This window comes from Ambystoma mexicanum, chromosome 12 (assembly GCF_040938575.1).
Source record: "Ambystoma mexicanum isolate Mex_15411 chromosome 12, UKY_AmexF1_1, whole genome shotgun sequence".
NCBI classification, from domain to species: domain Eukaryota; kingdom Metazoa; phylum Chordata; class Amphibia; order Caudata; family Ambystomatidae; genus Ambystoma; species Ambystoma mexicanum.
In genome coordinates, this window is record NC_090936.1 from 962073617 (window position 1) to 962100581 (window position 26965).

A 26965-nucleotide genomic window follows, 5' to 3' on the forward strand; every position below is an offset into this window, starting at 1 on the left:
ATCCTCCTGGCCTCCTTACACTCCTCTAAGGTAATCATTAATGTTTACTCTTGGAGGATATGTGGGTCTCCCATTTTAGCCGACGTCTTGGTCCAAGGCCCTCTGGGCAACCTTCACCTCTTTGATAGACGCTTCCCGCGCCTCATCAACTTCCTTTCTGCTCCTGCTGTCCCCCTCCCCTTTGCTCGGCTACCTTGCCTTCCCCCTCCCTCTCTGCCCACTCTCAGGCTCCTTCTACACCTCCGCTGGGCGTACCTCTGATCTGTGCTCCTCCCCGGAAGTCCTTCAAGGATGGCACCTTCTCCACATTGCCACCCTAAACTCTTGCTCTGCTGTCAAACACTCCTCTGATATCTACCGCCTTCTTGATGAACTTGACCTTGATGTCCTTGGTCTCACTGAGACATGGTTCATGGCCAGCTCTGTCACCAGCTTTGACACGCTCCTACCTGACGGCTACAAGATCCTATCTGCGCCCAGGCCCAACAGATCCAGTGGGGGTGTAACCCTTATCTTCCCTGAGTGGATTCCTGCCTCTATCACCCCTACGCAGACCTACTCCTCTTTTCAATGCCTCGTCTGCAGGCTATCTCTCTCCCCAAGCCATTCCTTACTGTGGCTATCTATCGACCACCTGGTCAGATTTCTTCCTTCCTCTCTCCTGGCCTCAACCACTCAACTCCTCCTACTTGGAGACTTCAACATCCACCTGGATGCCTCCTGTCCACCCTCTGGACTCTTTCATGACCTCTGCAACTCTCTCGCACTCACCATTCTCCCCTCTGGCCCGACTCATTCTGCAGGGCACACTCTCGATGCTCTGATCTCCTCTAACCTCCCCCTCTCTGTCCCTGGCTCCACTCCTCTCGCCTGGAGAGATCACTTTCTCCTATCCTCCCACCTCACCTTCCCTACCCCCCAGGCCAAGCCACCTCCATCACTGCAACCCACCTTCTCGGTCATCCGACCCATGAAGCGCGTGTCACCACCTTCTTGCCCCTCTTCACCCTTTGGCTGACTCTCACCCTGACGCAGCCCTCTCCATGCTCCACTCTTCTATATCTGATACTCTTGATATCCTTGCCCCGGTCATGAGAATCCACCTGAAGCCCAAAGCCAAGTGTAACTCCTGGTATGACTCAGATCTCGTCACCCTAAAATGCAAGTGCAGGGTGGCTGAGTGGAAATGGCGTGCTTCATGTTCATCCTCTGACAAAGTGGCCTGTCGCCTGCTGCAAAGGCAATACCGGCTCTCCGTCCTCACCAAGAAGAGAGCTCAGATCCAAGCCTGCATCTCTGCGGCATCTAACAACTCAGCTGAACTCTTTAAAATCTGCAAGGAACTAGCCAATCCTGCTGCAGTCTCTACCTCTCCTGTACCTTCCCAGGCCCTCTGAACGGCACTGGCTTCTCACTCCATTTAAAAAACTCAGGACATCCTGTCCTCACACTCCTCCTATCACCTCCCTCCATTCCCTGCTCTTCCTCTGGCCCTTCTGCAGCCACCCCCCTCCCTCCTTCTCTGCCTTTCACCTTTTCTCTGCAGATGAGATTTCTAGACAAGTCTGATCTATGAAAGTCTTGTTGAAACAGGTTCACCCCTGTTCCTCCAAAACTATCAAGGACCATATCGACTCCCTGGCTTCTGCCCTGGCCGATTTCTGCAATCACTCCTTCGCCACTGGAGTCTTTCCATCTGCCCTGAAGCACTCCCTTGTGCACCCTCTTCTTAAGAAACCCTCTGCCGACCCCTCCTGCCCGGCTAACTATCACCCAATCTCCATCATATCCTTCCTGGGCAAGCTCCTGTAGAAACTGGCCATCTCCCAGCTTACTCTCCACACTGAATCTGTTGGCTGTCTTCATGACCATCAGTCTGGCTTCAGAGCTGCCAGAAGCACGGAAACTGCTCTCCTGAACATCTGTGAAGACCTGCTCTCCAACCTTGACTCCAACACCCGTGTGTCCTCATCTTGCTTGATATCTCTTCCGCCTTTGACACTGTCAACCATGCCATCTTGCTCAACCGTCTCCATGATAACCTGGGTATCACTGGTCAGGCTCTGGCGTGGCTGACCTCTTTCCTCTCTGACCGACCCTCCCAGGTCCAACTAGGGTCCTTCCTCTCCGATATCTTTTTCTCTACCGGTGGTGTCCCCCAGGGATCTAACCTCTCTCCCTGGCTGTTGAACCAATACCTGGCTCTCCTAGTCCACCGCATCGCCGCTCTCTGCCCCAATTTTCAGTGTTATGCAGATGATTACCTAGCTCATTTTCAGGCTACCCTCGGCCTCCTCCTCTCCTTCCCTCATCTCTGACTGTCTGCTATCCAGGAGTGGTGTGCCACCAATGACCTCTGCCTTAATGCCAGTAAGACTGAGATTTTACTCATTGGCACACCCACTCCCTCCTTCCCTGCAGCTCTCTGGCCGGCCTCTCTTGGCCCTCTTCCTGCTCCCACCTGCAAGGCTAAAAATCTCGGGGTCATCTTCGACTCCACACTCTCCTTCTCTCCTCACATCTATGACGTCTCTAAGAAGTCACACTACCAGCTACACCTCCTCAGAGGTATTCTTCCTTTACTCTCCTTCCCCCAGAAGCTCACCATCTCCAGAGCCCTGGTTCTCTCCAGGCTGGAGTATTGTAACAGCCTCTATCTAAATCTGCCTGCCTCTACTCTCCTCCCTCTGCAACTTATCCAGAAAAGGACTGCGAGACTTGTCCTTGGCCTCAAGCCCAGGGATCGTATCTCTCCAGGATTGAAATCTCTGCACTGGCTCCCAGTGGCTGCGAGGATTAAGTTCAAAACCCTCTGCATTGTCCACAAGGCCTTCTGGGGCCTAGGGCCACAATACCTTCAACTCTCTCTTTCCAAATATCTTCCTTCTCTAGCTCTCCGCTCATCTGCCTCCAACTCCCTCAGGGTCAATCGCTTCTCCAAGAAACAATTTGGTGATATATCTCTCTCTTCGGCAGGGGCCTCCCTCTGGAACAGCCTTCCTGCCTCCCTGAAACTTGAGGAGAACCATCTCCGGTTCCGGAAGCACCTCAAAACCCTCCTCTTTGCTTCTGCCTTCTCTCCCCCTCTCCCCTGCTGACTTCCTGGTTGAAACTGCAAAGGTTACCTGGCCACCCTTTTCTGATCTCGGGCCCAGGCCCTGTCAATTGTACACCTGCACTGCCTCCCTGGCAACCCCCGCACCTGGGGACTGTTATTCTGTATCCCTACAGTCCCCCTACCAGCACGTATATCTGCTCCTACCTTGCACTTGCCACCATCTGGCCGTTTTATTTATTCTACTATCCCATGTACTGCACTTTCCCCTCTCCCTTCACCCACACACTTTTCCCTTTCCCCCTTCCCATGCACTTGGGCGATCTGTATGACACTTGGCCTAGTAGGATCACTGTCTGTCTTCCCTCCGTTCCCCTCCCTTGCCTCACCGCGCCTCGAAACACTTGTGTATAGGCGCGTTATAAATGCCATATCATATCATATCATATCACTTTTCAGAGCTGACAACAGAACAGATATACAGTGGGGGTAGGGGTTACAGAGGGGCACAAAGGAGGGGTAAAGCTCTACCGGGTGGCAGCGATGAGCGAGGAAGTTCATTAAACTCCATGTTCCAGCTACTGATTTATATAATTTTAGGAAATATAAAACAGCAAAACAATTTCATATGCTTTTAATAAGGCTCAGATTGTCTTCTTACAGGAGACCTGGCTATGCAAGCAGATGTGTTTGACAGCTATACTGCTTATCATAATAAAGCATAAAGGGGTGAAAGGAGCAGACCATTTGGGGGATTAACCATACTGGTATCCAATATTTTTGAATCTATGGAATGTACGATGGTGACGTATTATCCGAATCCAATGATTGTTGAAGTATGAGTGAATGAGGGCTGTAAAATTATGTTGGAATCCTCCTGGTGATGAATATACTGTTGCCATCCAATTGGGCATCTATGAATGTCTCATTGAGAACTATAGATGCAAAAATTAGATGAATATTATACTAGGAGGTGACTTAAATGGCAACATTTCATTATATAATGATAAAACAATCAGACAAGAGATGGCCATGACAAAGGCTGAAAGATGGAAAGCCTTCATTTCAGACTTAGAACTCCAGGTCGCTAATGGTTTTGGAGCTAGCCCAGCCACAATCATGCCTTCACCTTATATGCCTTAACGATAGGCTGTACGATCGGATGTCTAATTTTGAGACATTGCTGAATTCATATAGTGATCATGCTTTGTTGATATGCACTATCGGGCTGAAATGTAAATGGGGGCAACACAACAGAGTTGGGGAAGTGGATATTAATAGTAAAGGAAATTGGTTAGGATGGTCAGATGCCAACCTTGACAAGGCCAAAGCATGGAGTAATAGTATACAGGTTGAACATCTGGCTACGTCTTCTGCTGATGAAATTATATGTTGGATCATCCGATGCATGCATAGTATGATGCCCATAGGTGGCAAGCTATGTCCATATAAATCAGGTAACAACAATTTGAGACAGTATAATAAAGTAATTTGTGCTATGAAGATCAAGATGAGGCGTGCTCTTAGACTATGTGATCGTAGCAGTCTATGTCCTGAATTACTATCTGTGACTAGACGTAAGATTACAAATAATCACAGAAATGAGATTAGACGGTATTTTATGTCTGATAGAAACATCAATTGGCAAAATATGGTCCAGATGCTGGTTGAGGGTAATACGAAGAAATTTTGGGCTAGCTTTAAATCCAGCACTAATGGAGGTAAACATGAGCTGGTGATACCTATTAATAGTTCCACGTGGTCTAATTTTCTCATGGGCACATTTACAGGAGCTGTCAATGTTTTGGGAAAAAAAACCTACACCCAATCTGAATATCTGCAGGGAGGATATCGTTAGCATAATCAAGAGTCTGAAGCTCTCTAGAGCTCTGGGTCCCGACGGGCTCTGTAACATCATAATCAAGGAGAATCCAGATATATGGGCAGACATATTGTTAACTATATATAAGAAAATAACCGATACAGTAATTATGCCCAATTCATGGAAAATGTCTAACATCATTCCAGTTTATAAGAACGGGTCACGTAACCTTCCTAATAGTTATCATCTTCTGGCACTTACAGATGTACCCAGTAAGATCTTCTGTACATTTGGTCTTAGTGAAATTAACAAATGGATAGAGACCGACCATGTGTTGGACAAGGCTCAATTGGGCTTTGGTAAAGGTTGTTCGACCATTAACAACATATTTATAGTTAACGCGTTATTAGAACAAGCTAAGGGTATGGATAGGCTGCCTCTTCGTAGATTTCTCCTCAGCATTTGATACAGTAGATTGGGAAATCCTTTGGAGGAAACTGGAAGCATTGGGGATGCCGAAACATCTTAGTAATATATGTAGCATGATTTACAAGGAGAGTAAGGCAAGAATCAGACTAGATAATACCGGATTGATGTCTGAACCCATACACATTGGGCCCTTGCGCCCACCCTATACAATCTTTTTATGGCAGATTTTGGCAGAATATTTATGGAGAAAATGAATGCCTTCCCCAAATTGAGTACATGTTAGATTGCCTGGATAAACTATGCTGATGACATCATTGTGTTTGATAATACCTTCATTGGTATATGAAATGAAATGAAATGATATTTTATTCATATCGCGCTCTTACATAAGTGTTTCAGAGCGCGACCAGGCAAAACGGGAGGGGAACAAGGGAGAGAAAAAAACAGAAAAAAACAGCGGTCTTACTAGGCCCAGTGACATTTAAGAAAGCGCAAGTGCATGGGAAAGGAAAATGGGGAAGAGTGCAAGGAAGGGGGGGGAGTGGAAAGTGCGAAGCAGAGGAGAGAAAACAGAAATAAATATTAAAATAGAATAAATAATAAATAAGGGCAATAGTGCCAGGGCTATTTGTGATTAGGCAGAAAAAAATGGCCTTAAAATTAACCTAAAACACAATTCATGGCCGTTGGCAACAAGTGTAGCAAAAACTCTTACATCCCCTGTTCCCTCGGTAAAATATCAAGAGTTAAGTGCTATAAATATTTAGGACAAGAAATCTGTGTGAATGGGAAAATAATCAACACCATGGTTCAACAATATAAAAGAGCCAAGGTTATGTCCACACTTAGTGCAGTGATGTCTTTCTCTAAGAAAACAACAGCAGGCTATAGCCTATTGGGTATTATTAATATATATATACAAAAAATTGGGAGCTATTTTCCTATATGCTTTGGAGGCCTTGTATTCTGATTGGACAGATTGGAGAGATACCACCAAGGGGATCATATGGAGAAGACTACTGGGTCTCACCAATTACACTCCTGTCCAGGCGATACGTCTAGAAGTTGGAATTATCTCTTTATCCTCACGCATTGAATTTAATCGTGCCAAACTCTACTTGAGGATTAAATTTGCACGACCTGACTCGTTACTTTCGATTCTGCGAGATGGTATGGATGGAGGGAAAGTGCAAGCATTGAAGAAATACTAAGAAAAGATTTTGCTCTTCTTTGATAAGATAGTCTGGGCTCCAAATTGGGATTATGGGGAGGGTGCCCTACTAAAGTCCCTTAAGGATGCCACTGAGAAGTGGTATAGGGTGACCAGTCACGATAAGGTAGCGAAAAGGAGATCTTTAAGCACCTTCTCAAGAATGCCGTTTGAATATAAAAAAATGCAAGGATATCTAAAGCTGCTGCCTTCCCCTGGCACTCGCAGAATCTTTATGGATGTTAGGCTCAACCGTCTAAACGTACTCGAAGTCAGGGGGGCTTGGACAGGAATTCCGATTGAGTTGAGAACCTGCAGATTATGCCTGGACGATAATAGCATAGAATCTGCCAGACATGCACTTACCTGTTGTACAAAAATGATTTCTATATACATCACATATTTCGCAGAATTTGAATTTGAAGAATATATAATCTCAGAAGTATTCTGGCTATGATGGCTCTTGGGTTTTAACAAAGGCCTGACAATTGCCATCACCCAGATTTGGAAATGCGCTGATATTTATCTGCACAATTTTGAGGATAAAGTGAAATTGTTGGTTAACCTTGAACAGACAATTTGTTAGTTATTAGGATGGTTTGATACTTAAGTCTGATTTGCAGAGTATATGATGCGAATAGTCCTTATAAATCGTAGTCTATCTTTAAACATGGTGATATATGCTATTTGCCCTGTCGGAAAATGTGTGGTGCTAGCTGCCTTCAGTTTTAAAGAAAGTGTATTGTCATAAAAAGTTAATATGTATGAACTTTGAAATCTGGTATTTATTGTCGTATTTTTGTTTTATGTTATGACATGACTTTGTATTTGTTCTTTTTTAAACGCTGTTTGACTGTTTAATTGTCTATTTTTAAATATGGATATTTGTGTAAAAGTTTATAACTAAACACACAATAAAAAAAAAAAAAAAATATATATATATATATATATATATATATATATATATATATATATATATATATATATATATATATATATATATATATATATATACATATATTATGATTTCTCAAAATGGGTATCATGTTTGCTCAAAGGGTAATTCAATTTGCACCAGCTCTAATGTTTTAAATAATCACTACAAATCACATGGGTGATATAAACTCTTTAATTCAATTGTTGTTCGCCATCTCATAGTCTGGAGCATATGGAATATAATTACCATCTCAATATTTGTACCACTTTGAATCCAATGAAATTTAAGGATGAGGTCTGAATGGGAAATATTGAACTAGAATGGAACTACAAGATGGCGAACAACAATTGAATTAAAGAGTTTATATCACCCTTGTGATTGGTAGTGATCATTTAAAACATTAGAGCTGGCGCAAATTAAATGACCCTTTGAGCAAACAAATTATTAAGAATATTGGGCAGTCCCAATATTGGGACATCTATTGTCGAAAGCTTGGCACATAAAATATTAAATCAAGATTTGCTGCATAAGGTTGATCAATGTCTGCACTTTAATCCATTAGATCATTTGGGTATTACTTGGCCATGTACCCAGGACCAAACAACAAAAAATGCATTTTGGAATCTAAAAGTAAGGAAAGGAGGCCACTAGGAGGCATGCGGCGTATGGTTCACTGAGTGCTTCGCTCTCCTTTGACGGTCCTGAAAAGTGGGCTGAGCCCACACTTTTTGCCCCCCCCCCTGTGCAAGTGTCCTCAGGACGCCAAAGTAGTTAGGGTCCCATGCGGTCTAACAGCAGTGAAAATTGGTAGAGGAAGTACGGAGCTGGGCCTGCGAAGTCTGTTGTTGAAAAGTGAAAGTCAGCCACCCCGACTGAGGGACACAGCGTGGGACCATTGGAGGCCCTCGGACATCGGTGGAGAGGCGGCGCTTCAAGGTAAGTGTCCCATTCGCCCCCCACCAGCAATCCATAGGGCCCTCCAACTTGGTGCATGGTGAGGGTGCACAGCAAACTGCAGCGCTGATTTAGGGCCATCACCCGCCCCCAACTGATTTTCCCAGAAGCAGACCACAACTCCTCTGGGGAAAGAAGGAGGGCAAACGGAATGAATGGAGAGGAGGCAGCACACAGTTTGGGCCCCCCGCCTCAAAGAAAAGAGGAGCAGTACTACACCAGTGGGGGGAGGAGGGGTGGGCCTCCTACCAAGGGGTGTGTGACTGCCGTCCACCGGCCCCCCACGGACAGAAGGAACATATGGCCCATGAGGATTCAGGAAGAAAGGCAGTCTCGGCTTGGGTTGGAGCTGTTTTTGTGGCGGGAACAGCCCCATCGCCTGTTGAAGAAGTGCAGGTGCGGGGCTACTTCGAGGGTGGTATTGGTCACCTGGCGGTGTCAACACGGTCCGACTCAACCTTGTGATAAATGAGGCCATCCTGCCTGGGTCCTAGGAGAAACAAAGGACTAGGCACAACACAGATACACCGAGAGACTCGGGCGGGAAAGGCCCCACTAACACAAAGGGGAAGCTGGGCAGGACTGTGATCGGACCTCCACTTATAGACCCAGACTCGCATGGTTATTCTTATTGGCACATGGGTGGGAGGTCGAAACTAGCCAGTTTTGAATACATACTGAGGAGGACGGGACCTGGGGACCCCCCACGAGGCAATATGTCTTCCAGGGAGATGAGACCACGGCGACCAAAAAAGACGTTGCAGCACGTATGGAAGAGATCAGAAACATGAGGACCGACATTGGAGGAAGGGTGGATAAAATTGCCCATAGTATCGACAAAATGGAGGAGAGATTGGAGGAGGTGGAGCACAATCTTCCGTTGACACCCTAAAGACCCAAATGGATGTCCGAATGTCTGAAATGGAAAGAAGAGAAGCGGAGGTGATATTGAAGTTGGATGACCTCAAAAACCGTGAAAGACGTAATAACCTGAGACATTTCGGAATCTCAGAGAGAGATGGGAGTGGGAGTTGCACCTAAGGAGAATCTTACATGAAGTTCCGAAACTTATCTTCGAGGACGACTCCATTGACGAAGCAAAAATTTAAAGGATTCATAGAGCTGAAGGGTCAGCAAGAGATCCAAAGTCAGTCTTGGTCCACTTTCACAACTATGCGGACAAGCTCAAGATTCTGGAGAAGGCAAGGAAGAAAGGCCCAGTAATGCATGATATGGCTAGAGTAACGATCTTCCAGGATCTCTCCTCCTTGACCCTTGCAAAAAGAAGAATGTGCCTACCCCTCACAAAGGGGTTTTGTGAGAGAGGTTCTCGATATAGGTGAAGGTTTACGTTCTCCATCACGTTCGAGGTTGACAGATATAAACACAAACTATCTACTGAGGAAAAAATTCACAGAGTTACGAGGGAGCTCCTGGAAGAAGCCAGGGAGGTCGTGGCTATCTGAGATCCTACAGAAAAAGTGTCAGGTGACGAACAATGGAGTGTCAAGGGCCCTAGAAGACAGAGAATGTCTGGATCCCGGAAGTTTAGAAAGCTGAACGCATCTTCCGCAGCAGAGACCTGAAATGACTATGGTGTAGTAAGTGGCAGTGGACACCCCGGCTGCGTCACACACAAGCTGAGGGGACTGAAGGTGGGGAGACCGGATGGGGTCTGCGGTACACTCATTATTCTCATTTTGTGCAGAAGTTTAGCATTACAGGCGGAAGCTCCGGGGGACCTGGAGTTAAAATTGTATGTGAGTTTCTTGAGGGGGGATAGAAGTACTGGGGATCTAGAGTAAGTGCTTTGCTCTGATGGGATCCGTCTGAACGGGTCCAACTGGTGGCCCATTCTTGACCTGGTGAAGTTAACTGGGGAGATCCGGACACCTATGGGGAATTGGGGAGGAGGCAGGGCTGGAGGGGGAGGGGTGAGGGAATGGGGACCTTGGTACAGGTTTGCTCCTTTTGGGCTACCCTTCTTTGCAGATGTTTGAACTGGCACATAACAAGCAGGGAACTTAAGGTGGAGGTCTCTAAGATCTGGTCTGACGTAGAGGGGAGGGCCCTCCTGGTCTCAGGCACCATTAAGAAGGTGCCCTTCACACTCTCCATGATTTAAGCCCCAAACCAGGGACAGCTGATATTCCTGAATTCCACCCTATCAAAAATAATGCTTGAGAGCACAAGACACCTTAGTCTGGGAGAGGACTTCGATATCTGGGCTGATCCTAGTTTCACAACGAACAAGAAGCGGCAAGGCCTGGATACGGGGAGATCAAGGAGACAATGGAAGTGAATGGGTGGAGTGACATTTGGCTGCAGTTCCACCAGCCGGAAAGGGGGTACACCTTCTACTCGGCCCCCCATGGTACCTTTACAAGGATTGACTACATGTATATTTCGAGGGGCCTGTGGGAGGAGGCACTGGGCTCAGACATTCGCCCCCTATCGCCTGGTCTGACCGCAACATGGTACTGGTGAATCTGGGATGGGGGAATGTGCCCTAAGGGTTCGAAGTGGAGGTGTAATGAGTCCCTGTGCAGAGACCCTGTGTTTCTGATGGAAATGACTAAAGAAATTGAGGAACACTTTGCCACCAACCACAAAGGGGACGTGGAGAAAGGAATAGAATGGGAAGCAGGGAAGGCCACCTGGAGGGGGATTCTTATGAGGGAGGAAGCCAGGAAAAAGAGAGAGCGAGCACTACTTGAAAATAGGCTGCTTAAGGAAATAGCACTACTCGATTTTCTGGGCACATGAGTCATCGGAGGGACGCACATAGAGGATTTTGGAGGCAAGGGGGAAAAGAAAGGAGCTGAGGCTCCTGAAGGAAGGGAAAATAACCTGCAACCTGCAATTTCTGAAGCAGAAATTCTACGTGTAATAGGGCAAGGTGGATGCACTCCTGGCAGCTAGCTGAAAAATAGGTGACGGAAATTGAAGGGATGGATAAAGTACACAAGTCCTCTTCAGAAGGGATTCAGGAGGACTTTGCTTCCTTTTATGAGAAACTGTATGAGTCAGAGTCCAAATCGGGGGAGGGGGATGCAGACGCACACCTAGTAGACATCCATCTCCCAAAACGGTCACATGTCGAACGAAGCTGGTACACTAGAGGCCCCTATAATGGAAGAGGAAATCAGGAAGGCTATGAGAAGGTTGCTGCTGGGAAAGTCTCCGGGGAAGGATGGTTTCTCTGCTGGGTTTTACAAACTGTTCCTTCCTTTTACTACTTCCATTTATGGTGGAAATATTCAATGATATATTGAACACTGTTAGGGATCCGGAGTCCTTCGCCCTGGCGCTCATTTCGGTAATACACAAGAAAGGGAGGGACCCCCAGACGTGAGGCTTATATCGCCCCATCTCCCTCCTAAACTTAGATGCCAAAATCTACAACCGGGTAATAGCGGCCAGGTTAGAGGTGTAGACATGAGGGGGGTCACAATGTGGCCCTCACCACTCGCTCATCTCTGGGTACCAGTTGTCATGGAGGCTATTCTGGCCCCAGAACGCTTCCTGAAATGCTTTGTAGTGGAATTGAGAGGATTGGCCAGCTCTGGAGGGAGGGTAGCTTCGTCAATATACTCGAGGAGGCCGTGGGCATTGGCAAACTCTCAGTCTTCTCTTACCTTCAATTGAAGGGGGTGCTAACGGGAGCTCGAATGCGGGAGCAGATAAAGAGAGACCTCACCCTCTTCGAGAAAATCTTAGACAAATGCATGGAAATGAAGAGACTAATCTCAGCAATGTACGGGGCTCTGGTGGGATCGGGGAAGTGGTCCACGGAGAAGCTTAGAACTAACTGGGAGCAAGACATTGAGGTTGAAATGGAGCCAGTACTATGGGATAGAATGTGTATGGGTGTTTCAAGGACTTCAACCTCCAGTCAATACAAATTGCATTCCATTAAGCTCCTTCACAGGTGGCACTATGACTGGTTAGACTCTCCAAAATGTTTCAGAATACAAGCCCCATATGTTGCTGAGGGTGCAGGGCTAGGGCCGATTACTGGCATATGTGGTGGGGATGCCCCAGAGTGCAAGTGTATTGGGATGAAGTCATAGGTTGGATCAAGGAGATTGACGGGATTGCCCGGGCCAAGTCGCCTATGCTGGTCATGTTTGATCTAGAGGGGGAGGAGGGAGATTACGTAAGGCTGACGAAAATGTCCTCTTCCCTGCTCCTAGCGGCAAGGGCTAATAAAGAGAAATTTGAAGAAAAAAAGGTGAAGGGATGAAAGGACAAAAAGCGTCCTTAATCTTCTTTGAAGACCAAAAGTGGGTCCCATCATGGATATAGAAACAATTAAAGTGTAGTCTAGTAATCATTGTTGTTAGGGAGAATTCTCTGTTTAGGCTGAATTTCCTAACCTAGGGAGTCCCCCAGCAGCTTTGCTGGATTTTTTGGGGTTTATTTTTTTCTCCTGCCAAGAGTGAGACTCTTTTACCCTCACTCTTGGGCATGATTTGAGTGTGTTTCTTTGAATTTAGATGTGTTTAATGGGCTATGGAGTCTTTTACTCCATAGGGCTTCATGTGTTTTTGTGATGTGTGTTACCCAGCACCCTCAGTGCAGTGACACAGGGGTGTCATAGTAACCCCCCCAGTATAGACTCCATACCCTGGGACTGACTACTGTCTCCCAGGGCATGTAAAGTCACCATTGACTTTACTAGTCTTAAATTCTGAACAGAACCAGTACAAACCATCATATTGTGGATGTACTGGCTGGGGCAATTCAATTGCCCCGGGCTCTGTTAGTCGAGGGGGCACGTCTCCGTCCACCCTGATCGAGTTTTGGCTGGTGGCAGTGGATACTACTTTTTATATTCAACCGCAACTATTTTCCTATGGGATTTCCCATTGTTTTCGGCTGCTATCTTTATTTAATTATTTACGGTAGCCTCGAACATACCGCCGCTTTATTTGATTAATATTAATTCTCCGGTTGGTATTTTTTGCCAAAACTTGATTCTAAAATGGCGTTTGTGTTCTCTTCTATGACTCCAACCCAAGTCGAGCCCTTTGTTCCACTTTTTGGTGGGCTTCTCCACAGAAGCCCTCCAAAGTAGTGCCACTCTGTCTGGGGTACTTTGGAGGGTTGGAGGGGAATTTAGGCACCCTGGACTGAGTTGCCTAGGCAACTCAAGTCGCACTCCATCCTGATTGGCCCAAGTGGTGAGCAGGCCGGCTCACCACTTAGCATGTTTGAGTGACAGCTAGGCTGAGTGAATGGGGGTTTTCTGCATAAAAGCAGGACTTTGGGGACTGGAACTTCAGAAATCGCCACAGGACCTAAGAATCCGACAAGGGAGAAGCTGAGCTAACCTGCCATGACACCACCACCGGTGGAGCCCTGCTGGACCATCTCACCACTTTTCCCAACGACAGAGGAGATCTCCCACCGGAGAGTCTTCTTCCTTTGACTGGTGGGGATAACCAGTTTCACAGTTTTTTCGCCTTCCCGACGTACCTCGTGGCCGCCTTCCCTGTGCCAAGCACCCCGGCAACCGGGATACCACATTTTACCACGACCGAGAAACAAAGGTACCACCTTTAACCGGAAAACTCAGCGGCTGGTTTCTTCCCTGGTAGTGCAACGACTTTCATCTTTCCTCCAAGTCGAGATCTTCTCTTCCCCTGGACGACGACGCGACTTGCACCCACTGCCAGGAACAACTGCCACCACTGGAGGATCCTTCCCACTTAAGGTACCGTGTCCCGCCCGGCTTCCCTTGCTACCGACTGTACGGGGTAGATTTAGCCCCCGGCTTTCAAACCTGGGTTAGCCTGGGTCACCCTGGCTAAACTTTCCTAAAGCCTCTCTAAACTCATTTTGAACCCTCTGCAAGACTTTCAAAGCCTAGTGTAACTGTGTGATCTTGGGCGCATTTGTGCTCTGCTCTCTCTAAGAGTGGGCCCAGCCTTTGGACTTTGGCTCACCAGTGACTTTTGCTCTTCTGCCTTGCTAACAGTGTTCCTGAATCTTAGAGTGGTGTACCTTTCCATATTCTGTCTTTTTCCCTCCCTTTCTCACAAACTTATTGGAGTGCCATCTAGTTAAGCGCTCACCTCTGTATGAAAATAAGTGGTGTTTTACTGTGACTTATCTGATAAGGAAAAAGGGGTGTATATATTACAATAGTAACTGTGTTTAGAATATTTTACATTAAGAGTGCTGGAGTGTTTCAAACAGTGTGTTTTTAAATAAATAATGATATACTTTGATACCAAAGCTCTGGTCAGTGTTTGCTTGTATTGATGTGTCTGAATGCCTATTGTGTATACTTTGCATACTGCCTAACTCTTCTTGAGAGAAGTCTGACTCCTCAGCCACAGCTGCCAGGTAAATCTGGGTGGTACAGACTGCTACCAAGTGGGTTTACTGCCAACACCTGTAGTCTTAAATCTTTTGCAGTGTTCCCTAAGGGAACTGCACAGGCTTCTGCCTAACAATTGTGCATTAGAAGAAAAGAGGAGACCAATCTAAGGCATTGAGTTGAATGGAACTGAAATTGTATCAAATTCTCAGTTATTTGGCTTCTTTTTTTTTTTTTTTTTATTAAAACATAATTTTGTTTTTGATGCATACGCACCTTTACAAAATTTACAGCAGAATTCAATACATCTCTTAGACAGACATCTTAACATTTAAATATAGGTACAAAAAAAACATAGTTAAAATATGTATAAAGGAAAGTTAATTAAGTTTATAAAACTCTAGTTTCTCAGCAAAATCATTTGTATACATGATATGCATACTATCGGGGAAATCTCATTACTTAACAAAGTTTTAAGTCTACACCACATACGACTCAAGAGCTGCATCTATAATTTTAACCAAGCGAACAGTCGCAAGAATTATCGAGTTACTTGACCCCCACATACATCGAGTCCAGATTAACTCTCTACTACTTAAAGTATTGGTGGGACTAAAAGAGGAAATAATTTTTAGACGTTCCATTTCAAAGGTTGGACATAGCAAAAAAAGATGTTTTAAGGTCTCATTAATTTCAGGTGTTTTACAAAATCTACATCTAGTGTCTGCGGCAGTAGTATCTTTATTTGCCCAATGTTTCATTCTCATCCTGGTATGTATCAAGTCTAAACGAAAGCGCATATATGTTGCGCGGATTTCTTCACTTGGTAATAATAATAGATATTGCAGGCGAGGTGTTTGAGCATGTCTGAAATGTGCGTATTCGGTAAATGAAGAATACTGTGTTAATTGTTCGCACGTTTCAGCCCAATCATTCCAGAATAAACGCTTATGAGCCGTACAAAACCTCCTTTGTAAGTCGTCTGCTGCTATGTTGATGTTCTCTAGGATAAGTTGTATACGCTGTTGAAAACATGCAATGGACCTAGGCTTGGATTCCCTTAGCATAATGAAAAAGTCTTCATATAAAGAGTTTTCTTCTGGAAAATTCATCTTAAGGTAAGTTTTCAACAAACGCCAATTATGTCGAGAAGCCAAGGAATTCAATCCTAGCTCATGTCGGACAATTGCATTAGGAAGGGACGCAGGAAGGCGAAGAATTGCCTTCCACATCCCAGCTTGTACTTTATTCAGGAATGGCGATAGATCTAATAAATTCAGGTCCAGACCATATAAAATGATGGCCTCTACCTTTTTTGAATAAAATTCCAATAAGGGTACTAGAGAAAATTTGCAATGTTTGCGGAAAATTAATCTCATTTGATTTTGTAGAGGAAGGACTTTTTCCGCAATTGACTGTTGCCAAAACATTGCCGAAGAATTATTTGCCAAGGTATACCCTAAGTAAGTTGTCTGAGTAACAATTTTAATATAGTTTGAATCCAAATTCCATCGAAACTTTCGTAACTTTTTTTTAGAAGATAGTATCAGAATGCTCGATTTCAATGGATTTATGGTAAGGTTGTTTTGTTTACAATATATTTCAAATGTTTCTAATTTGTTCTGAAGTCCAGAATGGGTACTATCAAAAAGTAACACATCATCAGCATATGCAAGCCAAGACAGACGAAGCTTACCTAGCTTTACTGTGAATGAGTGATTGTAATCCCAGATCCCTTCAATATCCGAAAGATATAAGTTAAACAGGACTGCTGCAAGATTGCAGCCCTGTTTAACACCAATAGCAGTTGGAATAGACTGTGTGAGGTGGCCCTTGCTAGTAATACGAACTCTAATTGAGGTTTTATGATGTAAAAGCGCTATTAACGCCACCAGACCCGGAGGAAACTTAAGATCCAACATTTTGGTCCATAGCCTGCTTCGAATAACACAATCAAAGGCAGATGACAAGTCCAATGAAGCAATAAAGATTGGTCCATTAGTAGGGATGTGAGCTTCAGCAATTAAATGTGCTAAAATAGATGCATTCAATTGAGTTCCCATTTTTTTTCTAAATCCTGTTTGGGCTTTGTTAATGCAGTTGTTTTTTTTAATGTGTTGCTCCACCTCATTGAGTAGTAAAAGCGCAAAGATCTTAGCAGCAACGTCGATCAGAGCTATTGGTCTGAAATTGAGAGGATCATTCAAGGGACCTTTTTTATGGAGAGGAATAATAATGGATTTAACCCAAGATATTGGGAGAATTTTGCTTTTGTAAATGGAGTGAAACATCTTCAAAAATACATTAGCCCAGAAGAGGGGATCGTCCTTTATAACGCATGGTGGCAGCCCATCCGGGCCTGCACACTTAGAGGATTTAAGCTTTGTGATTGCTAACAATACATCTTGGACGTCCCAAAGACAGGTCATTGGAATAAAGTTTACTAAATCCAGGATATTCACTTGATTAAATCTCTCCGGTAGATGATATTTTTGTACAAAAAATGTATACCAAGAGTTACCATCTATAGCCGACTCCATGGAGGAGGGATCAGAGTACTTAGATGCTCTAAGAAATTTCCAGATGTCCCGAATATTGTGCTTACAGATGAAACCATCTTCTGATTCCCCATCAAATGAAATGCAATTCGGGTCGATTTTACCTTGTTTTTGAAATGCCTCAAAACCAATTTTTTAGCTTTGGACAAGTTGTACCAATTTTTCCTGCCATATTCATTCCTTATTGCACGCAACGCAAAATTTTTCTCCTTTTTTAATTTTGCAATAGATCTTTCTAAGGTAATACACGGACGAGCAGGATTCAAATTATTCTCAGCATCATCAGCCAACGTTCTCAAGTGCTGTTGTATCATCTGAATATTCCACTGAGAAATAGTCTGAGCGGAGATATCATCTAATGAGTGATCAGGCCACCAGTCGCGATTAACTAAAAAGGTCAGACGCCGACATGTGGATATATTCCATCTGATAGAGATGAACGGTCTATCATTCTGGATTAAGCCTAACGAATGTACCCTATCAAAGGGTTCAGTGTTAACCGCTAATGAGCATTCTAAAATGGCATGATCTCCATAAGATGGAAAATAGGGTTTGACCAAAGATAATAGACCCGAAAGGTGCTTTGAGCTGACTATGTAATCAATTGTGGAGAAGGCATTCCCCCTATGCCAAGTAGATGAGGTTTTAAGGCAAACAGCTTTAATTATACATAGGTCCCAATCAGAGAAAAAATGGGCCCATCTTAGGCCATTCGCACAAGAGATTTTCACATGGTGTGCTAATTCAAGCCGCCGGGAAGCATTAGGATATGTGAATAAGTAGGAGTTAAAGTCGCCACCAATTAGTATCTCAGCTGTTGGGGCGATATGACAAATGTCCATTAGGGCATCGTTTAGCATAGTTATAGCATCAACAAGCAGTATTGAAATCGGGTTCCAATAAAGGGAGATCAACATTACTCTGCGTGGTATGTCCATATTAATAGTCACATCTACCAATAGAAACAGTTGGGTTGAGACTCTATGATTTATTACGAAAGAAAAATCGTTATTTAATAAGATAGACAAACCACCTACCGGACGACCAACAGGTGGTTGCACAGCTAACTGGTTGACGGCCGTAAATCCGTCTAGTTGAAGGTCATAAACACACATAGTTTCTTGTAAAAATAAAATAGAAGGCAGGCTTTTAATAGCCTTATCATGGAACCGTGTTAAAAGGTTCTTAAAACCACAGCAATTCCATGAATGAATAATAGGGTTTATACATTACGACTTTGCCTCAGCAATAGGCAAAGATGACCCCGAAAGTGATGAAGCTTTAGGGGTAGGCAGAATCCCCACTAAACCATTTAATGCCAAGGTCAAAGAAGCCAATTGTGCCAGGATCTTTGCATTTTCCGATTGCTCTGATGGCATTCCCTTTTTGCTGTTATCTTGTTTCACAACCAAAGGCATGAATTCTAAGAATTGCGTGGCCTTTTCCAAATGTGGAAAGGCTTGCAATTCCAATCCCAAAGATAGCAAATCAGTTTTATGTTCCCAAATGAGTTTAGCAATAATGGACGATACTACTTTGCACAGCATACGATTATTATTAGTCAGAGGCAACCTAATCCATTCTACATCTTGAGAGACTAAGTTGCGTAGTGAAGGAATTTTATACAAAGTATTCAACAAAAAAGAGCGGTTGATAGGTGCCATACCATTGATCTGCGGATTGCTGGACCATCCAATTAAGGTCTGATTTTCCTCAGCAATCTCATACAGAGCCGTAGGATCTATATTGGTAGATATTGTTGACGGTAAGGGCGACCTCATGTTAACTGATTGAAGCATTTGCTTCAACCCATCTTGCTTTTCTACCAAAGACGAAGGCCCCAACACTGCTCCATCATATGTGGATGCTGGGCTGCGCACAGCCTGTACAGCAGGTATTTCATGTTCCACTTTAGACATGGTAAGGGAGGGTTTAGCAGTATCTACCAAGGCAGCATATTTTTCATGGCATGGCATCAAGCTCTGTAATAGACTCTCGTGAACTTCAAGCACTGATGAGACGTGATTAGGTTGATTAATCGTTGTCGAAACTGAGGCCACGTTCGATGCCTCTGAAACAATTAAATCATTCTCAGAAGTGCATGAGGCCACATGGCAGACTGTTTTTTTGTTCTCAATCGGAAGAAAAAACCTATTCAAATTTACTTGATTAGTAGCTGCCTGTGGTAAGTTGCCCACAACACTAGAAAGGATAGGGGAATCACTCCGAGTTTCAACAGACCCTTCCAAGCTTATATGAGGATCAGAAGTATGGGAGCCCTTCTTTTTACCCTTCCGTTTGTTTTTGGGGGCCTGGCATTGAAGTGCAATCCGACTCTCCTCATTTAGTTGACTGGAGTCAAAAGGCACTTCTGCATCTTCAGTATCCATCAACTGCACAACATCATCAGTTATAATACCATTGACTGCCGATTTTTGCAAGGAGGAGACTGCAGTGTAATTTTTGCCAGAGCAATTCGTGTTTTTTTTCGTCTTATTTTTGCGTTTTACCGCTCTCTGATGAGCTTTTTTCATTTTGCGTGAGGCATGATATATATGATTAGGCCCCGCCGAATCACACGTTTTCTCGTCAGAGACAGACTGGTCCATTAACGCTGTAAGAGCGGATGGACTGTCGGGAGTAGTTTCAACTACAATAGTGGTCGAAGGGATGTTTCTAATATCACCTGTTTCCACATTAAAAAGATTTTAATTAAACATGGTTTGTTCAATCTGTAAGATTCTTTCATGCTGCAGTTTGGCAACTTCGGCCCACTCTGTAGAATGGGATATAGAAGTTAATGAGGCCTCTGCAGGGTCTTTAACCACTGCTTTAGCAAAAGAGGTGGGCAGACCATGAAGAAGCAGAGGGGACTCAGTCGTTTGCGTACTTTGGGAAATTGAAGCATGCATGAAAGAGGTCGTCGGCATACTCCTCCTTGCAATCTCGACCATTCGTTCCGGGCAAGATGCGTGAAATTTATGGCAGGCCTCTTGGGCCAAAATGTATCCCTCGATCCTAGCCAACTGTAGAGAATTGGCACTAATTGAGTCCTTCATATCTTTCAGAATTGCGTGAGTAAATTCATGTCCTTTATCTAAAAGATTAAGGATACGAGTGAATACTGGAAATGAGTGGATTTCCTGTGCTAATGGATTGGGAGAATTCCTGTCGTTTGCATAAGGAGAGCTTGAGGTTTGATGAAAAATGGGCTCAGCGGAAAACCCAGAGGGAGGCTGATTAAATGGGGATTCCTGTTTCGTTTGCTTTTCACAATGTACCTTGTTGTGAAGTAAAGATGCATTGGGGAATGAAATACTCGTGTCGCATTCAACCAAGAGAGCTTGAATGTTTGACTGAGGCACATCTCTATTAGGCAACATGCTAGAATGAAAATGAACCTGTTCATGTAGACCATGTGAGGCTGCAGCAGGAGTAGAAGGGCCCAAAGAAAGACTAATACGTCTTTCTAGGGCCTCAATTACGCCAGGAGCCAACATAGAGACATCAGAAATCACGGGCGGAGATTTACACATTTCTCCCAAAAATACTTCTACATTGTGATCTTCATCATTGGCTGTTTTTAACGAAAAAGGCGTATATATATTTTGCACAAGTAACGGCTCAGTAAGAGGAGTGCCTTTTGCAAAATGCTCACAGCATTCCAGTGATGTTTTTGAAGCGACAACTTGTAAGAGGCTGTCAGGGGGAGTAGAATGTGAGCTTTCTGTATTTAGGAGAGCCAAGGACGGCTTTATCTTTGCTGGAATCTTACCCGTATCCAACAAACATTTACCATTCCTTAAGGTAGTAGATGAACACTCCATTTTCCTAAATAGCTACACTCTGTCAATTTTAACAAGACTAGTGCATTAACCAGGTTAGAGGGCAAAAAACAAACAAAGCTGATCACTTTTACTAAGCCTCAAATATAGTTAAATCACAGTACCTCACAAAAGCCAAAAATGCTCAGTAAGACTCTCCGCTCGCCAACCGCCACGCACCGCGCACCGCGAACAGCAAACAGCCCTTTGCGGTCCTTCGCGGTGCGCAGCGCGGATGCGCTGGAGGGCGGAGATTAAATACAGCAGTCCAGGGCCAAGGGGGCGGAGAAAAAGGCCGGCCCACAGATCACCTGTACAATCAAAAAGAGAAATATCTCTATGAGTATAGTACTTGTGAATTATGTTAAGTGCTTTACATCCAAAAAGAGTCTGTGCTTTGGAGTCTTTACTTCTCACTATGGAACAGGAGGCACAAAAAGTCACCTGATTCGTGCAAGTCAGGCAAAAGTGGGTGTCCCACAGAAAGACTTCCTCCCAACGCTGGTACGGCAAAGAGCAGCGATCACACCAAACGCTGGAAGAAGAGGAGCAAAGTCCAATGCTCAAAACACAACACAGCACAACGCGGCGCGGCACAGCAAACAGCCCTTTGCGGTCCTTCGCGGTGCGCAGCGCGGATGCGCTGGAGGGCGGAGATTAAATACAGCAGTCCAGGGCCAAGGGGGCGGAGAAAAAGGCCGGCCCACAGATCACCTGATTCGTGCAAGTCAGGCAAAAGTGGGTGTCCCACAGAAAGACTTCCTCCCAACGCTGGTACGGCAAAGAGCAGCGATCACACCAAACGCTGGAAGAAGAGGAGCAAAGTCCAATGCTCAAAACACAACACAGCACAACGCGGCGCGGCACAGCAAACAGCCCTTTGCGGTCCTTCGCGGCTTCTCTAATTCTAAGGTTTCCTGAGACCTTCTATGATCATTTTTTAAAGAAGATGTTATTAAAAATAAAATCTGCTTTTTATTTCAGTTGTCCCCATCACTGATGCAGTGGAATGTGAAATGAGAGACAGTTCATGCATCACAAATGGAAACCAGAAAGTGTATAGTGCAGCATCATCATCCCATAAATTATAAATGGTACTCATTATATCGACCGTAAAACAGTAAACAGGAAGCACTGCAACCCAACTCATGGTTTACCGTCAGATCTCTCTCTTGGGTACCTTAACCCATTCTGCTATCTTATCCAGATTTAAACCTGTAGGTTACACAATTATCTCAGCTGCTGGTGCATCAAATAATACAGCCAAGTAAAGGCTTTAAGGGCTGGGAAAGAGTCAGTCGCATGCCAAGCATGCATATTGCAACTATTCATGCCTTTGATGTTTCTTAAATTAGTGCAATTTATACATGTAAAACTGCAATGTTGTGGGTTTATGGCACACGGGTGCTTGGTAAGGGTTGTTTTTTTGCCAGTAGAAAAAAAAAGAGTAAGGGCCTCATTACACGGAAGGCGGTGATCCAGGGTGCTATTAGCACCCTGGACCATGCCGGTAAATTACCGGCACCGCCTTGGCGGAAAGGGGATTTACCGCCCCATTCCAAGGTTGGTGGGGCGGTAAATCCCCCTTCCGCCATTGCCCTTCCCCATTCCCATTTCTGCCCCATAGGGCTCTATGGGAATGGGGAAGGCGCTAATTACGGCACCGCAATTTTGCGGTGCCGTAATTAGCTCCGAGGTCCCTTAGCGGGTTGGTTTTTAACGCCTGCAAAAAGCAGGCGTTAAAGCACCTACCCGCTAAGGGACCTCGTAGTAAGGCGGTAATGGTTAACGGTCACCGTTACCATTAACGGTGGCCGTTAACCATTACCGCCTTCCGTGTAATGAGGCCCTAAATGTTGTTTTCCGTAAAATACAAGCTGCCACAACAACACCTGCATGCTATGAGCCCTTCAGGCAGACACTTTGTTTTCTTTGGCCTGAGCTTGCTATACACAGCCCTGGCCTTTTTAATCCAATCTCTACAGCAATTTTCATCATCCTGAAGCTGTCATTAAACTAACTAACTTGATTTTAAAACTTACCTTTTCAAAAGTTCAAGAGGTTTGCCTAATGCCAAAAACAATTAATTTCCTGGCGGCCCCTGGTTTGGACAAACTGTTTGCCTGACTCTACTCTGATCATTTCAATCAATGATTTCGGCTGACTTAGTAATGTATTGTTAAACAAGTGGTTGATGGCATGCCTATGACAGTTCATTAAGTAGTTAGACCTAATTGAGATACCCTGTACAAGGTCATTTGTGGTTCCATCCTGGGACCTGGATTTGGACGGATGCAACCCTGGATTGCATAATTGAAAAGTGTGTTTCAATGTACTAAATGTGTCTATTCTTTACCCTTCATCCTCAGGTTCGAGAAATTGTTTGAAGTGCCCAGAAGATCATTGGCCCAACCTACAACGACTCAAATGCATTAAAAAGCAGTTAGAGTTTCTCAGGTCGGACGAAACCCTAGGTATCGTCCTAGCTGCCGTTCCTATTGCCCTAGCTCTGACCACTGCCTCAGTGCTCCTTATATTCCTCAAGCACAGCAAGACTCCAATTGTGCGAGCAAACAACCGACAACTCAGCTACCTCCTCCTCATCTCCCTCATCCTCTGCTTTCTGTGCCCACTATTATTCATTGGGAGACCGACCACCAGAAGCTGCATTCTCCGTCAGATGTTTTTTGGTGTTGTTTTTTGCCTGTGTGTGTCTTGCATACTTGCTAAAACAACAATAGTTGTTCTAGCGTTCAAGATCAGGGAGCCAAACAGTAATTACAGGCGCTGGATGGGGGTGAAGATTCCTTCTTCAATAGTCCTTATCTGTCTCTTCACACAGGTAATCCTTTGTATGAACTGGCTACTGACGGCACCCCCTTTCCTAGAATTCAATACGAAAAGCTCTGTTGACACAATCTTCCTGGAATGTAATGAGAACTCAGAGGCGGCATTCTATTGCATGCTGGGATTTCTGAGTATCCTGGCTTGCCTCAGTTTTGTTGTGGCCTACAAGGCTAGAGAGCTGCCAGATCGCTTCAACGAGAGCAAATGGATCACTTTCAGCATGACGATCTTCCTCAGCGTCTGGGCCTCTTTCCTCCCCGCGTACCTCAGCACAAAGGGGAAGTACATGGTGGCAGTGGAGATTTTTGCTATTCTCTCTTCTAGTTCCGGCGTGCTTGTCTGTATATTTTTCCCCAAATGTTACATTTTGCTTATGAACCCTGAAACAAACACCAGGAAATATGTCACTGGAAAAGATAACATAGCTAAGCTTAAATAGAAGTGGTCATTATCACGGGATAATGACCAGCTTCACCTTTGGCTATAAGTTGGAGAAGGATCATTATCCCAGACGATAACGAGACCTCCAAGGTCTAGAAGGCTTTTAGTTCATGGTGTTAATGACGATAAAGGTTTTGGAGTTATGGTGATGATGTAGAACATGTTGGCTTAATGCTTAATAGCGAGTAAAGCACATAAAAAGGGTTATTAAATGAAATGTGGTTGTATTTTGTAATATTTAAATGCATAAATTGTCTTTAAGGTGAGCATTTGAAGTTAATAGTTTCAGAAGGAGCTCACATTAGGGGCAATGTGAAAGTGAACAGGTTTTCTTTAAAAAAGAAAAAAGCATTGTATCATGCTTTAGCTTTCACTTTGGGGAGTTAAGTCGGAATGTCTTATTGAAAGAAGTCAAATCCAGCATTGGCCAATAGACGGTGATGATGAAACCAGAAAGTATCAGGACAGACTCCTGCGGAAGTAGGCTGGAAGGGTGCAGGGGGAGCATGGTAGAAGAATCAAGATGTAAAAAAAGACCTGTAACGATGCTGTCTGTCCAATGTTGCAAGGTGTAATACAGGAATTCTGATGTACAGCTGCACTCCAACGTTTAAGAAAACAATTTAGTAATCTCTATATTAGTAAGAGTGTGCTGGGGAGAATACAACAGCCCTGGCACTGGGCTGCCTAGTAACAGTGGTAAAGAAACCGGGTGTCCACTGTCTGTGGAACATGCGGGTCCCCTGCACACCAAATATTATTGTAAAACAAGCAATAACTTTCGATATTAATATCAAGTAGTATCTGAATAAATTCAATCACATTGTTATACAAAAAATATTATTAAAGGTAATTGTTTGTGACATCATGAAATGTACAGTTTCATCACAATGTAGTCCTCAATATTTATGCGACACAAATAATTCACGCAATATCGGCTCTATGAGTTTCGGGACAAGCGTCCTTTCTTCAGGAGCAAATGTTCAAACTGTATTTCACTTGGAAATCTTCACGGTAATCTATAACTTCAGATAAAGACTGAAGAATAAAAAGATTTTAGTATAGGGTATTCATATGTTCATATATGCTAATATCATCACAGACTACGTCTATCATGACCCATCCCTGTTCAGTTCTATGTGATATTTCTACAATTCACTATGGAAGTGGGCACACCGAAATTACTCTATTTGAATGTAGAATTGGAACACAAAAGAAGGTAAGCTGATAAAACTTTTCACAAACCAACTGATGTAAATAACTCCCTACATTATCTGAGTCAGCACCCAAGGCATCTAAAAGATAATCTTCCTTATAGCCAATTCTTGACATTGAAATGGATTGTGTCTGATGATAAAACATTGGAGGTTGAGAACGAGAAATTGACTGCCAAATACACACAAAGAGGATATCCTAGCTTTAAAATTGTGACAGCCAAAGCAAGCCAGATGCAACGTGAAGATATCTTAAAGGTCAAACCCAAGGAATGGGAGATCGCCTTTCTCTACACTTTAAAATATTACAGTCAAAGTCACCATGTGACTAGACTCATTAAAAAAAGAACTGGAAACTGATACATCTGGACACACAGCTACAAAAAATCTTCCCAAACCCTCCCCCCTCATAGCTTACGAGAGGGGCAGACATATTTGGAATCAGTTGGTCAAGGCAGAAAGAATAAAACCTAATTCTCAACCCACACTGCAGAAGACAAAGAGAGCCACATTTCCCTGCCTCCATTGCAACAACTGCAATAACATTATGAAGGGAAGTTACCTGAGACACCCTGGAACAGGTGTGAAAATTAAACTTAGAGATTTCGCAACATGTGACTCTAGCTCGGTCATATATGGGCTGAGGTGCCCTTGCTGGATTTTCTATGTGGGACAAACAGCGAGAAAGGTGAAAGACTGATGCAATGAGCACAAAAGTAATATAAGAAAAAAAAATGTACGCTTGCTAGACACTTCACTGAACAAAGGCACTGTGTAGCCCAACTGAAATTCATGGTACAGAAAGTGGTACACAAATCCAATAGGAGTGGAGATATGGCCAAGAAACAGAATCAGAGAGAATTATATTGGATTCAGAATTTGGACAGTTTGAATCCAAATGGCATGAATGAGGATTTATTTTATCTAGGAGCGTTTTTGTAATATCCAATTTGAAAGTTAGAAAAGCTGGCAATCAATGCTACTTTGTTATAGAAATAGAAAGTAGATTGTAAGCATGTTCACCCTGCTGAATCATTCACCTGTAGTGGTCTAGGCATATCCTTCAGTATACTCAGGCCATGGCACCAGATGCCATGCCATGATATGATATGATATGGCCTTTATAAAGCGTCTATACACAAGTGTTTCAACTAATATCCTATGATACCCAGAACATACTCCATAAGAACAGTCAGTAGTAACCAATCTGATGGGTTCTCTAATTACTGCCAGGTTCTCTGCCTCCCTCCCTATAATAGAGTGTGTAGATATACCTCAGAATACCTAGATCAGGCTGATAATCTCCATATCATGGGTATTATATGTATGTATGAGTGTAAGCACAT

General features: G+C 44.1%; 1 protein-coding gene across 1 annotated transcript in view; it reads left to right on the forward strand.

The window, feature by feature from the left end:
• The window catches only part of LOC138514695 (vomeronasal type-2 receptor 26-like), a 195661-nt gene extending 171258 nt beyond the window's left edge, over positions 1 to 24403 (forward strand). Inside the window, exon 2 of the mRNA XM_069630108.1 lies at positions 23487 to 24403. Within this exon, the coding sequence (XP_069486209.1) occupies positions 23487 to 24403 (917 nt within the window). The remainder of the gene's footprint in view (positions 1 to 23486) is intronic.
• The last annotated feature ends 2562 nt before the right edge of the window (positions 24404 to 26965 follow it).